The sequence below is a fragment of the Opisthorchis viverrini genome, assembly GCF_000715545.1.
Source record: "Opisthorchis viverrini unplaced genomic scaffold opera_v5_126, whole genome shotgun sequence".
Taxonomy (NCBI): domain Eukaryota; kingdom Metazoa; phylum Platyhelminthes; class Trematoda; order Opisthorchiida; family Opisthorchiidae; genus Opisthorchis; species Opisthorchis viverrini.
Genome location: NW_008751787.1, coordinates 90,116 through 104,706, shown reverse-complemented (window position 1 = coordinate 104,706; position 14,591 = coordinate 90,116). Strand labels below are relative to the sequence as shown.

General features: G+C 42.3%; 2 protein-coding genes across 2 annotated transcripts in view; both read left to right on the top strand.

Annotated features, from left to right (window-relative positions):
- Positions 1-1,192: 1,192 nt before the first annotated feature.
- On the top strand, positions 1,193-1,546 carry T265_06352 (hypothetical protein; the record flags this gene model as incomplete). Its single annotated transcript, XM_009171593.1, has 1 exon — positions 1,193-1,546. One exon carries the CDS (start codon positions 1,193-1,195, stop codon positions 1,544-1,546), a length of 354 nt encoding a protein of 117 aa, XP_009169857.1.
- Positions 1,547-1,579: 33 nt separating this feature from the next.
- T265_06351 (hypothetical protein) overlaps positions 1,580-14,591 on the top strand; it is a gene marked incomplete at both ends in the record, with an annotated part of 18,430 nt that continues 5,418 nt past the window's right edge. Inside the window, 6 exons of the mRNA XM_009171592.1 lie at positions 1,580-1,968; positions 5,632-5,776; positions 5,857-6,063; positions 9,964-10,108; positions 10,598-10,731; positions 13,847-14,086. Of these exons, the coding sequence (XP_009169856.1) occupies positions 1,664-1,968; positions 5,632-5,776; positions 5,857-6,063; positions 9,964-10,108; positions 10,598-10,731; positions 13,847-14,086 (1,176 nt within the window). The remainder of the gene's footprint in view (positions 1,969-5,631; positions 5,777-5,856; positions 6,064-9,963; positions 10,109-10,597; positions 10,732-13,846; positions 14,087-14,591) is intronic.

Genomic DNA, 14,591 nt, shown 5'->3' with positions numbered 1-14,591 from the left:
CTTGAAAATTTTCAATGATCAGAATCCGATTTAGCGTTCAAATAGTTCCAGAGTTTGACTTTTCCTGTGGAGGAAAAACATTGCATGCTAGTGGCGTGGAATGGAACTTTCTAGGAAACAGGCTCTGTCAGTAGAGTATCTTGGAATTATATCTTACAAGGATACTTCTTGCTCAATACGTTTCAAGGCAAACCTTGTGGGGTAATCCTTCTTATCATTCACATACAGATTATATATATAACATATACATATATAACCACAGATTTGCCTGGTTGAACTTTACTCCTTTCTCTGTTATTTTTGTGGATGCATACTCACCACCACAGACCAAGTGGGTTGCATCAAGCTAATATTTCTTATGATGACACTGAATCACTGCACTACTGTGAAGGTGTTTAAGGGACAAATCACGTTATGACTAGCTAGGCAATAAGCTGCTGGTTAGACGATTGTTGATCTGTTGATAAGGTGAGGAGTCTTGCAGAGTTTTAACAGAGATTTAGTCCTGCAACTGAACAAAAGTTCTGTTGAATCAGTGTACGGCAATTTCATTTGTATTTGAGATCATTAACAGTGCGCAACGCACGTAAGTCCACATAGTCCCGAATACTCTTGGGGTCAACAGTCAAGTTTCGTACTAAAAGTCGAAATTTCGCGAATTTGACGATTCCAGCAAGTAAGTTGCGAAAATTATACATTGTGATCCAAAAGCATTATAAATGCACAAGTGAGTTGACGCCTCAACCTTACCTGCCTCATTTAGAATTTGGAAATCATCTCAAATCCATTGCCGTAGATAGCTTAATGTATGATCTCTTCCCCTCTACCCTAACTTGAAATGGCTCACTGCTCAAGGTATGAACCTTCTGATTGGAAGATCCCTGATTCGATTCCAACATCGGCATCTCAAACGATTCTGCCTAGGTTTGGGCAACCAGGCAGTATATCCACCTCTGTGCTTTCTTCGAGTAGCACGGAAGCTGGGTACCAAAGGACGTTATAGTTGAAAGGGGTGTTTCTCCTTATCTTATGGATAAGTGTGCGGTTTGTGATCTGGAAAATCCCGCACTAAATTATTCTTTACCAATATAGTTCTTATTAGAGCTTGAAATCCAGGACTAGTACATTAACCCATGAATCATTCTAACAGAGCTATTGCAATCTATTCTCTTCCAGTTTACAATAAACTTCGATGGACCCACGAGTAAAGTATCGGAATGTCAAAGCGGTAGACTGTGAGGAAGTTCAGAAAATGACGGAATATTTTAAAAGCAAATCAAAGGCAATCGAAGAAAAGATAATAGCTTTATCCGAGGCGCGAGAACAGAAAAAGGCTGTCGACAGAGCACGCGTAATAACTAATATCTGGAAAGAGGAGTGTATTCAACTGCGAGCTGAAGAACGGGAGATTAATGGACAAATTCGGTGTCAGACTTATGGATGGATTTTAAGTGACCCTGAAACCGCGAATTTAATTCGCATTTTGGAGGAAGAAGAACGCGAATTCCAACAGAATCTTGTAAAACCTCTGTGGACTTTAAGGTGATTTTTAATAACGCCAGAGGGGATTCAATGCAGAGATGACATAAAAGTATGGATCACAAGAAAAAAAGACAATCAAACGATACCTGACTCTAGTTCAGTCCGGAAGCTCATCGAAGACATGCATAAATCTGTGACTCAATTGAAGCATGAATTAGCATTTGAAGAGAAACAGTACACTGAGGAGAGTGAGGGTACGTATTCGCATTGTCGCACTTCCCATTTGTTTCTAGCACACCGGAATGACATGAACCGATTTTCTCTGAATCCGAAAGAAATGGGTATTCCAGATGAGGCATGGGCGTGGAAGGCGCCAAACGATGAGTTCCGAGCGGAACTATTATCGGAGTATATTCAAATTGAAGCGCTGTTCTTCAACCGGCTAAGTGTCCTGCGTGAACAAGCTGAGGCAATGCTGGCAGCAAGGTTAACCTTGGTTTCCATTAACTTCTATGTCTAGTCTGAAGAAACGCGTGTTTTGTTTATGCTTTTAGTTACCTAAGAAATGTGATGTAAGATTTTTGGCACTCTGTACTTTGGAGGTCACTTTTGAAAAAAGTTAATCACATCCGGGATGTTCGTCGACCTGTTTAAGTTTCAAGTGAAGACGAACTCTCGGATTCCAAGAAACTGCCAAAATGATCATAAATTGTTTTTACGGAATGCTGTTTGGAGTACAGCAGCGCTTTTGAATCAGTAAACCGTGCCAGAAAAGAAAGATGCATGCCGGTGTTTGACCCTGGTTACGTGTATATTCACGTCTCCAGGATTGTTCACATAGCATGGGCACAGATTAACGCCACTCCAGATGAAAATTTTCACACCACTGCGTTTGGTACTTAATCTAATGACTCTAGGTGCGGTAAGCTGTGCTCCTAATAATGTCAACAACCTTGTTTCTACGTTGCTGTTCTGTTCTTTGAGACGTGGCTCCGCTCTAACAGAACCTGAAATCTGCTACCTGAGAGTTGGTGCACATGTTTTAAAAATGGGGTTAGTCTGAATTTTCAACCAAAATATCGTTATAAAAGCAGAATCGATTGTCTAAAAATCGGAGAGGTATCATGCGACATTTCCGTCTCAATGGAACATGATCAGCAATGCATACCTCGGGAAACTTCAAGAGGCTCTAACTTGGTGAATTTATGGTTGGCAGCCAAACTTGTCTCCGTTCGGGCACCATCTGATGACAGATAGCATGCGTGAGTAATGATTATGCGGTATGTGGTGACATTTGTCCTTATTCCAAGCAGTTTATATCACTTGATCTCTGTTAGCTGCCCTCGAGAAGGGTTCTCTGATGGAAGGCCTACACGCCTTGCAAGGTATTCATTTGAATGGCAGCCTAATTACAGTTTGTGGGCAGTAGAAAGATGTTGAATCTGCTGAAGAACTTTTCCAATCTGAGTGGAAAATTATGACTATTCTTTAGAGCTCATTCGTCACCTAACAACGGACGCACGGAAGCACAGACGCGGACAGAAAACGATGGTGAAACGCATCGTGCTGTGCAAACGGCGCACACCGTCTTTAATGGTACATCGTGAACACGCCACAAAATTTTTGAATACATCTATGACGAAGTCATAGATGGCGAGATTGGCAAGATATGCCCATATGAAAATTGAGCTCATGGTGATGGACGACAGAGATGAATCTCAGCTAACAAACTCACTTGTGATATTTCTTGGTTGAATACGCTGCAAAACGGTCGCCCCATATTTCGCTTGGCAAGATATTTTTGAGATATTGCAATAGATTTTATTGACAAGGCACACTAATCATAAGTTTTGTGAAAAATACTTGATGGTCAACGACAGCTATTGCTCATCATCATCATCATCATCATCATCATCATCATCATCATCATCATCATCACCAAACACAGCAACATCAGTGTTGACACTGATTCTTCACTGCCGTACAACGATGAGGTCTAATTCTGCATATCTTGAAGGGTATCTACTTCAGTAGTCACCATTTGACTACATGACGTGAGCTTGGCGGATGGATGGTGAGTTGCGCCATACTTTCTACACTTGAGAGCTAGTCACACTGTTGATCAACCGATCATAACTGAGTGGTGACGGGGCTCATAGAGTCGTGTTTTTCAGTTACCCTAGGTATTCGTGTGATGAGCACTGCTTATGATTCGCAATGGGAGTGAACTATCTATATACTGATGCTCCTCTATTCAACTTCGATTGATGTTGCTTACTGAATTAACGCTCAGTCGCAAGTGAACGACTCTCTCAGCGTCTACACATAGTCTGTTTTGTTGGTGGCATGGCAGATTGGATGAAGTGTGTCATTCATGAAATATTTGGGAGTGTTTTTCTTCAATTGTCGTGTGCCTATTTTCTGGACTTTTGGATCTTGTTGAGGAAGCTTCTTAGTACAAACGTTTTATTCCTCAATGACCAGGACCGCGGTCTCTTTTAGTCTTGGAGTTTTTATGGAAAAATGATATTTTGAAGCCAGTCAGCACGGATATCGGAGTCAGCGTGGTGGTCCAGATCGATCATTTTGAGTGTTGCCGGACGATTCTGCGACTGGTTGCAAAGCCCTTACCTTCTATGAGCGTTTCAGGAAAGTGATGTTTTTGCGCTAGTATGGGATTTCACTCTGATAAAAGCTTAGATAAAAGTACATATTTTGGCTTGACCCAAGATAACGTGCGTAATGTTATGGGTGAATTTTTTAAGTCGAAAAGTTTGCGGGTCGACGTATTCCTGAAATCATGGTGTTTACTACTGTGGTGGGCTGCGTGATAGTGCAAAATACCAAAGCTAGTCATATACTTTTGTCCTGAGTGTTTAGGCGGTTCCGTTCTACGGTAACGCTGCATTAGCTTACACCACGTCACACGACTGGTGATGCAACATGCCTCCTCCGTGAATCATGGTCCACTATGCTTAAGTCTAATTGCCGTCGGATAGTACAACTTGGAATTTTCTCAGCGACCTGCATTTCAGTATCACTGTCGAAAGGCCCTCAACGTTCCACGTGGTTGGTGGCCTGAGGATGTGGGGTTTAATACACGAATTGCACTTTTTTGGAGAATGAAATGTCAGCGTGTGATGAAGCAGGGGCACAAGGGCCAAAATAAATCGAAAACATGGTAAATTGGATCGACTGTTTGTTTTGATATCTTCTTGAGTATAAAAGAATAAAATGCACACAAAAAGCAGATAATTTAAAAATGTTATGAGTGGCTTTTATGTGTGATGTGAATAAACTATCATTTCTAATTGTGACGCATCACTCATAAGGTTGCTGAGAGATCATCGACAGCCCATGAACAGTTTTGCCCTTCTTGGAGGTCACCGGGTAGGCATACAACCCGAGTTTTCGACAACCTTATGCTGTACGTGGACCCAGTTTGTCATGTAGATGTTGACAAACACCGTCATTTGCACACAAATATGGATTTAGGTTGGAGACTCAAATGAATCCAACTGAATGGTATCTATGATGCTGAAAGAAGAAAGATGGCAAACTAAACGGGTTGATTCACATTGTTGAGGTTCCCGATACGGAACTTTGAGTGACGCATAGGTTCGACAATCCCGAATATCAAAAGGAAGAATTGGGTTCGTAATTCATTCACACACAGACACACATGTCAATACACAAGTATCGGAAAGGATGGCCTCTGCGGCAAGTTGAGTGGCGGGTAGGAATAAGCAAAACAACTGGAGATGAAAAGTACGTAGGCGGAGTAGGCAAATGAATGGGGGAATTATCATAAAGTCGAATTAGACTCAACACACATCATCTGCGATGATCATCATGTTCTCATTGATCTTTCTGAGTAAGAAGTCACAGTTTCCGATAGACTTCCTCTTTATTCAGCCGTTCCTCCACATTTATTGGTCGAAGTTCAACAACGTCAGCATAATCTGGATTACAAATATGAGTGATCCAAATATGCATGTGAGTCATTTATTCAGTGTTATCTTACAGTGTCGTGGCAAACTCAGACACCTGAATGCATCCAGTTCACAGTTGGCGTAATTTACGAATGTTTATTATTATAATGCAGGGCGTTTACGGGGCATCATTTTGGCATTTTTTTTCCTTTTGTAGTAATGAGAACGAATGGAGTGTTACAGAACTGGAGTTGGTAGACTTCTTTTGGGACATATTTCAACGCAGGGCTGGAGCAAACCGTAAGAAGATGGCAACACACTTTCTGGTAACGTTGCTCAAACATCGCTCGCCCACACAACTGGTATGTCGCTTGACGAGATCGTTGAATGCTTAGTTAACTGGCTGCTGAATGCGTGTATACCGTTCTCTACTCTTCCTCAGGAATGTCTGTTGGAACAACGTGTACGTGAAAAACAGTTGAAAGACCACGCGATGAGCATCAAACGCTCCTGGTTGAAAGCACGTGAAGATCTGTCGATCCGTATACGCGCATCTCTGATACAGGCTTGCGAGGCTGCAGAGCATTCGAGAATGGAACGACAACAGCATCAGATGCAACGCGATCTGTGTAGTTTACTCCGAGAACAGGTGAGACGTGTATCTGATTGGTGAGTTGATATGAGTTTGGATATTTTCACATAAGCCCAAAGCGCATAGTTCCTATAAGCAATTTCCTGCAACGGCGCGACAGTCCCAGAAAGAGTCCCATCCAGCGAAAATCACCGTGTGAATGCTAGGCTGAATCCCGCACAAAAACCTTTCGGAATTAAGCGCTGCTACAGCTGGAATGTCTAGCCCGCGCGTGATTGGTGAGGAGTTCGTGCTGCTTGCTGGTTCAGAACCAAGGGGAGCTCTGATTGGCCGAACGTGTGGATCCAACAGCCAATCGTTGTCCGGTATCCACCGAATGCCAGTTGACGATAGCGTTTTCAGAAGACGTTTGGAATTTCAAAAATTCATGGTCTCATACACTTTAGATTTGACGTGTTCTACGTGTGTTTTTGACCTGGTTTCCAGTGATTAACATAAGTTCTGCCCTCCTGGAACGAAACCTTTGAAAGGTTCTGACCGAGAACTGAACCGAGACTTAACCGTCATCACAATGGTGCCTTTAAATCTTCCAAAATTGTCAGTTATCGTTTGGCCTGCCTGCGGCATCATCAGCGTCAGTGAAGAAACATCAGTATTCTTAAGGAGGTTTGACTACAACCACAACGTTTGTTTAGTTATATTTAAATGTTTAAGACAAAAAGGAGAGAAAAGAGTGGGTGAAGGAAGAACCTGATGCTGACATGTCACAGACATTCTGAGGTACTGACACACTCAAGTATCCAATCAGACAACCTGGAAAGAAAATGACGACATAGAAGCCGTGAGATCGATCAGCTAAGGGTAGGTTATGGGACCCCATCTGGGAGAACAAAACCCTTTTAAAAAACCAGATCTCTTCGGAACTTTTTTCGTACTTCAATCAGACGATCTGACAGACGACTGACATCGATTAGCCGCCATTTCTTGCAACGTCTCCAGCCAAGCACAGGTGGGGTCACGGGGACCCCATCCTGGAAGTCGCACAACACCAACAACACCCAAACTCTTCGTGATCTCTGACGCCTTTCTGCCAAGTCATGTGCTGTCCACCTTGCGGTTTGTGCCATCCTGAAGGAGGCACGGAGAATAACGTCTCGGTAGACGATGTTTTGGCATACGTTGCACATGGCCCAACCATCGCAGTTGATGTTTCTGAATATTTTCTGCAAATACATCCTGCCCAACTAACTTCCTGCGTCAAAGACCATTTTCTAGATGTGTGTACATTGCAGCACCATTCCAATATTCTTCCCGGTTAATCCATTTCAACTATACGTGGGATTGCCAACACAACAAAAATGTATTCTCTGGTATTGTCTTATATGCCGAGTTGGGTGGAAAAATCCCACCAGCAAATTTAAACCCAAATGGCTCCCTTCAAAACTAATCGTCACCAGTAGGCCATCATGTACGGATAATGTAATGACGTACTTAGTCTCATGCTCCCGATATGAATGCGTTCTAGGATTTCGAAACATAATGCATCATAAATATATTTAATCTAGAACAATGCCTTTGTGACCTATTTTCTATTCAGAACTTAGCTTACAACCTACTTGGCTTACAACCTACTTCAGCATGCTGGTGTGTCAATTATCTTTTGAAAACATATGCAGTCTAAAAAACACTGTGGTATGCTTCATCACAAACTAATGCCCTGGGGATTTTTGACTTTATTTGGAGCTCATTGTTGACCTTGAACTAACTGCTGACAAAAATGACGCCTGCAGCTTCAAATATTTCCGAATTTGACAAAATCTGATCCAATGTCGTACAGGTCACGATGCCCCATTTTGGGAAAATGCCTCAGCAGTCTTTCATCCAGGAAAAGCAAGGCATATTTGGGACGGAGAACTGGGTTATAAAACTTCAGTTGTTATCAGAAGTAGACTTCTGAGTACACATTCCTATTGAAATTGTTGGAACTACACATGGTCGTTGGCTTGTTCGCTGAGCTGGCCGATTTCGATTACCGACGTTTCATCAACAGTCAAGGTGGCATAATCATTTATGAGCGTCTTGGTGCGTAGCAGTGGATTAGCGGTTGTGCATAACCGGCGAAGAATCCAACGTCTATCTAACTTATCTGAGCTACGAACATTTTCCTCCATCGGAACTACTCTTATCAAACAAAAAAACTTTTTTGAGTAGTTTCGCAGTTTGCAGTTTAATAAAACCTCAAGAAGGCTTATATAATGCAGACTGCGCATTAGAATACCACCGTGCTGATGAGTACGCATGGATTCCGTCGGACTTCTAGTTCCGGCGTGAACGACCAGATGTAGATATTTAATTAACTGTGGTTTAAGCCAAGGGCAGATCCTGTCCCCTTTCGGACTGTCACTGGATTCCAGGTACTCATTCTATCCCATCTTAGCAAGGGATGGAGGTTTTGGATGCATGATGAGTACGCATGGATTCCGTCGGACTTTTAGTTCCGGCGTGAACGATCAGATGTAGATATTTAATTAACTTTGGTTTAAGCCAAGGGCAGATCCTCTCCCCTTTCGGACTGTCACTCATTCTGTACTCATTCTATACTGTACTCATTCTATCCCATCTTAGCAAGGAATGAAAGTTTTGGATGCCCAGCAGTTTGTCGGGATACACGAAATAAGAGGTCGCAATATGTTAGGCTGGAAATAAAGAACTTGTTTGCACCGAGTCTTTGAAAATTGAGCATTCTCAAGCTTCCTCTTGAACCTCCTTGCGAGTAGAAACGAACAATGAACGAACACTGCAGGGCGGTTCTGTAAATCCCGTAGTTTCCAACTATCGGGGCTTCGACGCAGGCCAGACACTACTAGCATATGTAATCAATAATCTGCATCGCCTCACCAATATGAAACAAAATTTATGGGCTCAAGAGTCCACCTCAGAAGCCCAGCAATGTGTGATGTAACGGTTTCGCGTACCTTATTGTGAAGCCGTTTTTTTCTTCAGAGTGAGTTTAATTTAAAGGATGTCCTGTGACAACCCAATTATGTGTCTGATGGGTATAGGAGATTCATTCTCGAAAACATTTTCTTCTGTTTCCATTCGGGTGTCACTGGGCATATAGAACGAAGACTATTGCGTGATATCAATTTAAACTCAGTTTCGTTTGGAACTGGCCATAGATATAAAAACAGGTGAGAGTTGCAGACGGGCATCATTCAATCATGGGCCAATTTAAATAATCCATGCGAAATGGAGAACGGTAATGCACCGTTATCATCACGAATATACGACCGATGGTCGAGCATTCGCGCATCTACCTACTTGCTTAAAAAGGGAAACACAAGTCACCACGGTTTGAAATTTGTCTTTCAACGAAACAACCTTTTTATTACCAGTAAAGTATGGGATATCATTGCTGTAAAATACCCCCAAGTACCTTCTGTGGACGCTAAGGTCGCTCACCGGATGGTTCTCCATCGTTCACAAGCAAAATAGATGAAGGTTGAAGAATTGATTTACCTTGGGCGGGACTATTATGCGTCTGGACAAAGTTTTTTGGCGTAAACAACCGCATTCGTGAATAAGGGGGAAGCAAGTCGGTTCAGGTTAAGCGAGACGTTTCGGATGGTGCCATCGTTGGGTAGGCACACTGATTTTGTGATTCAAAATGCTTATCCCGTGTGTGGTCTTAAATGGCCCTTCTTCAAAGAAAGCCACTTTGAAAGAAGCTTCTTTCCTCGAAAGACCAAGCTAACACACCACTTTTAACCGTTATTTATTGTATAATCAGATGATATCTTTCCAAATGTCACCACTCCAGGTTTCCCATCTTTCGTTGAGTAGCTTCAATGTTTTTTTCTATTTTAATTGAGTTCTTATCGGTTAGCTTCCAGTCTGTGATTTCTTGAGAACTGGTGAAGAAATGAAAAGAAAAATCCCTTTTGATCCAAAAAATAGGTAAGCCGCTGGAGAAAGCAACGGGCTGAAATGATTGCACTGGAGGAAGAAGAACAGTCAAAGCTCCGAGAACAAGCAGAAGTTGTAGCGTCCGAAAAGAGGGCGAAGCAAGCAGCAACTCGCAAGGCAACCAAACAGAAGGTCGGTTTATTGTGTTTGCTCTACGTTCACTTCTCGCCTGCATTTCCTTGTGCATGATTACATATGAAAATATCCTGTGGTAGTTTTAACACCGATATTGACGCATAAATAATGTTAATGCAGCTGGATTTTTTTGAGAAAGCTGGTTAGCGTTTAAACTGATTTCTACTCATAATAGACCGTTTTACATTTGGCTGAGTACATTTGGCTGATCAAAGCTGCGGCTAAGAGGGACTTGAGTAAACATAGGAACGCATTCATTTCTGGTGAAAATAGCGCTATTGATCCGTATATTTCATTAATCGTGTTTTGATTGTAGAAACCTGGGTCGACGAGCAGCTATGCTAACTTGTGTTTTCGTCGAGTCAGTGACAAGTGTCTGCATTGGAAGGCCGAGAAGCTATGTGTAGCTGTTTCATTCTTATTGAGAACAATAAGTAGTCAGCTATACAGTTCTTTCCGACTGCAAAGCACAGCTTTCCTTCACTCACAGGCTGGAGAAAGCAACGGGCTGAAATGATTGCACTGGAGGAAGAAGAACAGTCAAAGCTCCGAGAACAAGCAGAAGTTGTAGCGTCCGAAAAGAGGGCGAAGCAAGCAGCAACTCGCAAGGCAACCAAACAGAAGGTCGGTTTATTGTGTTTGCTCTACGTTCACTTCTCGCCTGCATTTCCTTGTGCATGATTACATATGAAAATATCCTGTGGTAGTTTTAACACCGATATTGACGCATAAATAAAGTTAGTGCAGCTGGATTTTTTTGAGAAAGCTGGTTAGCGTTTAAACTGATTTCTACTCATAATAGACCGTTTTACATTTGGCTGAGTACATTTGGCTGATCGAGGCTGCGGCTAAGAGGGACTTGAGTAAACATAGGAACGTATTCATTTCTGGTGAAAATAGCGCTATTGATCCGTATATTTCATTAATCGTGTTTTGATTGTAGAAACCTGGGTCGACGAGCAGCTATGCTAACTTGTGTTTTCGTCGAGTCAGTGACAAGTGTCTGCACTGGAAGGCCGAGAAGCAATGTGTAGCTGTTTCATTCTTATTGAGAACAATAAGTAGTCAGCTATACAGTTCTTTCCGACTGCAAAGCACAACTTTCCTTCACTCAGGACGAAATATGCATTAGAGTTTCAAGATTTCACACTACCAACAATAGTAAGTAGCTTAAACGGAGAACGAAAAAATCACCCAATCAGTGAGAAACCGTTTCTCGAGGAGCCAGTCAGCCCGTGGGACTACGTGATTTGGATCCCGTGAGTGAAGTATGAGTGGCGCTGTATTCTACTCAAGGAAGTGCTAATCACATTGCTGTTCAGCAGCTCGTGACCAGACATTTGTATGTCCAAACTGCTAGCTAGGAGTCGCAGGTTTGCGATTCTACAGAATCTCGTGAGATGCGCATTGCTAGCGTTTCCCAATAAGGATGAAACAGGTGCACAGTTCTTATGAGCCATTCAGCANAAAGCACACTTGTTACTCAATGGGGTTGAGAAAGCAGAGAGCACGTTGCGAAAACCAGAGAACCTGGATAGGCTCACAGTTTTTTGATGTAATCATCAGAAAATCTTGTGGCTCTAGGATTATATATCAGTACTACGACGCCTGGTATGTGCTGCATCTTTAAATTAGTTGATTTCCGTTCCACGTATGATGGCGGCACTGTGTCAGCAAACGAGCACCAGTGATGTTTCACTCCTCAGCCTACAGTATGTTGCGAACGGTACAGTTCTATGGCTAAATCTGAGCCATGTTAAAAAACAGTATGAAGTGGACATATTGGCGTAACCGGTGGACCAATGAAGGACAGAATCCCGTCATCAGTTATAAGTACCAGCGGAGGTTATACGAAGAGAAACCACAGGAGATTCATCTGTGCTAAAATCGCATGTGTTCAGAGAGTTGGCCACCCTCTAAATGAGACAGGAAACAAAATAGTGGAGATGATATTCTGTTTTCTTGCACTGGTCCTTCCTGCCAAACACACCCAAAGGCAGAGATGACACGTTACTTCGTCCAGACTGTGTTTCTAGTTGACACAAGCATGGATTGCGTTTGAGTAATGACTATTGACATCTTGGAGCGTGCTTACATATAGAATGCAAGGGATATCACTTTGAGAGTATGGACGTTGCCAAACGAACAGAAAATGATGATGGAAGTATTAGCCTTTCACAAACATGAGTTCCATCAAAGTGAGCCTTTCTGTGGTAAATTACGAAGGATGATTAGTTAGAGAGCAGAGCTACGTGTTACCGATGCTCGTTTTGTCTGGTGCATCAGGAAGTATATGCTCCATATTCGGGAGTGGTTCGCTCAGTATCGAATAGGAATTATTACGTAGACTAAGTCATCCGATTTCAAGGCCAAAAACTCAAACCTCTAACTCCAGGAAGAAGGGGTGACAAACGCACCTGTGTGGAAAATGAATTAGGGTGAGTTTATATATGTTTATATGGCAGAACACACTGCTCACAAATTAGACGGAAACTATTCGACAATCCATGAAGGTTTTCCTCTTGTTTGGGCTCATCAGGTAGGCGCAGTCCTCGAATTTTTGTCAACCTTATATTCTACTTGAAACAAAATAGGATTCAATATGCCAAGTAGTCTGATTTACATACGAACTTGGTTTTGACTCAACCGGTTCTGGCCCAATCTCTCTTTTTTGAGGGTACGTTTCATCTGACTGTGCTACATCAGGCCGTCTCGTGTTTTAGTTGGTGCGATCATCGAAATATCTCAGTACATTGTCCAGAAGTGATACACTACTCGTGAGGTTGCTGAAAACTCCACGACTAGTTTCGCCTTTCTTAGGAATTGGTGCTCATAAAGAACGTAATTTTGATAGGATTTGGTTACTATGCCTACTCTACGGGAACTAAGAAGGACTAAATCGATAGCAGAAAGGAGAACCCTTCCAATGCTTAGTTGCCGTGCCATCTGGAGGAAGTACGAGAACCAAGATTGATTAGATTTTAAGATGCCGGGCTGTATATGAGCTGCCGGCACCATAATGACTGATGTATTCCGCTAACGAAGCATACCGCGATATTACGAAAACTGTAAGAACTGAAACATGGAGCGACATTGTGCAAGAGAGTCAGTTAAAGAATATCATAGACAGACGATTCAACTGAGATTAACTTGTGTCTGTCGTTTTGAACCCAACTGCAACTGAAGACAGTTAACAAAGAACGTCCAATTTGGTAGTACGCAGGACACAGGATAACAGAATTTCAGGATTGACATCTATCTGACGACCTCCAAGACTGGCCAATCCTGGTTGAAGGATTTTCATAAATTTATGGGTAGCGTTCCATCAAGAAAATATACAAGCTGAGACATGAGACGACCTGGCTACTGGTGAACAGTCATTCAGTGGTTCGCAACTTTTTAGAATCTTTACATAGGACTCAGTACTCATTAAGCCATGGACTTGGTTCTTGTATGTATGGAATATAAAGAAAGCTGTTAAATAATCACCTAATTTTGGGAAAGGACTCATCAGGCAGAGTTGCCTGGATCCGTTGAAGATGACTTTAGATGGATTCCGCACAAAAACCAATATACATGAAGCTGATGGGGTCAATCAAGGCCGATAAACTTTTTTCCGACCACTCCTAAAAGTTTAGTAGCGCTGAACCTGAATTTTTTACATCAAAATATGTTTCTCGATTTTATGGCTTATATGATTTAGCAGACGATTCCTAATCTGGATGATGCTGTTTTTTAGGTGGCTGCCTACAAAGCTGCAAAAATGGCCTCAAAAGCTCGGGAAATGGAGAAAGAAGCCAATCGACTTGCAATATTACGGGATATCCATAAAAAACAGGCCCGTATAGACACGGATCGTCTAGTACAGGCAGAGAAACAACGCCTCGCGGAGCTACACAGTCAGCGTGTTTTGGCCAAGGAACGGGTGGATCAGGAGGCCAGTCGTCGACAGTCGCGTTTAGACTGTATTGCGAAAAAGGTTGGTTTGATCAAGTCCAAAATTTCACACTTGGATTTTGTGCTGAGGTAAAGCCTACCATAAAAATCCAAGAAGTATGTCATTTTTCACAAGTAAACGGTGAAATAAATGTAAAACATATTTAATGATTATTTACCGAAGTTTACCCGATTAAGTGTGCGGCCACCTTTTCATTCATTAATCCAAATACGCCAGGCCGTTTATCAGGAAGGTTAGATTCCTGAAAGTAACCCTAGAACGCCTGGAACCTACTGAGACCCTGAAACTACACCAAAATATCAATAGAAAAGGCGTCAAGCATCTAGGTCAGTTAATCATTCAATCGATTCAGCAAAAGCCGATGAGTGTTCAGGCACGCCACAGAAGCACGACCGACTCGACTGGCACTGCCCCGAGTAATCAATACCTACATCCGACCAAGCATGGAGTACGCTATACAAGCTTGGTCACCATGGCTTCAAAAAGACATAATTCTTCTACAGCGAATATATCATCGAGCCACGAA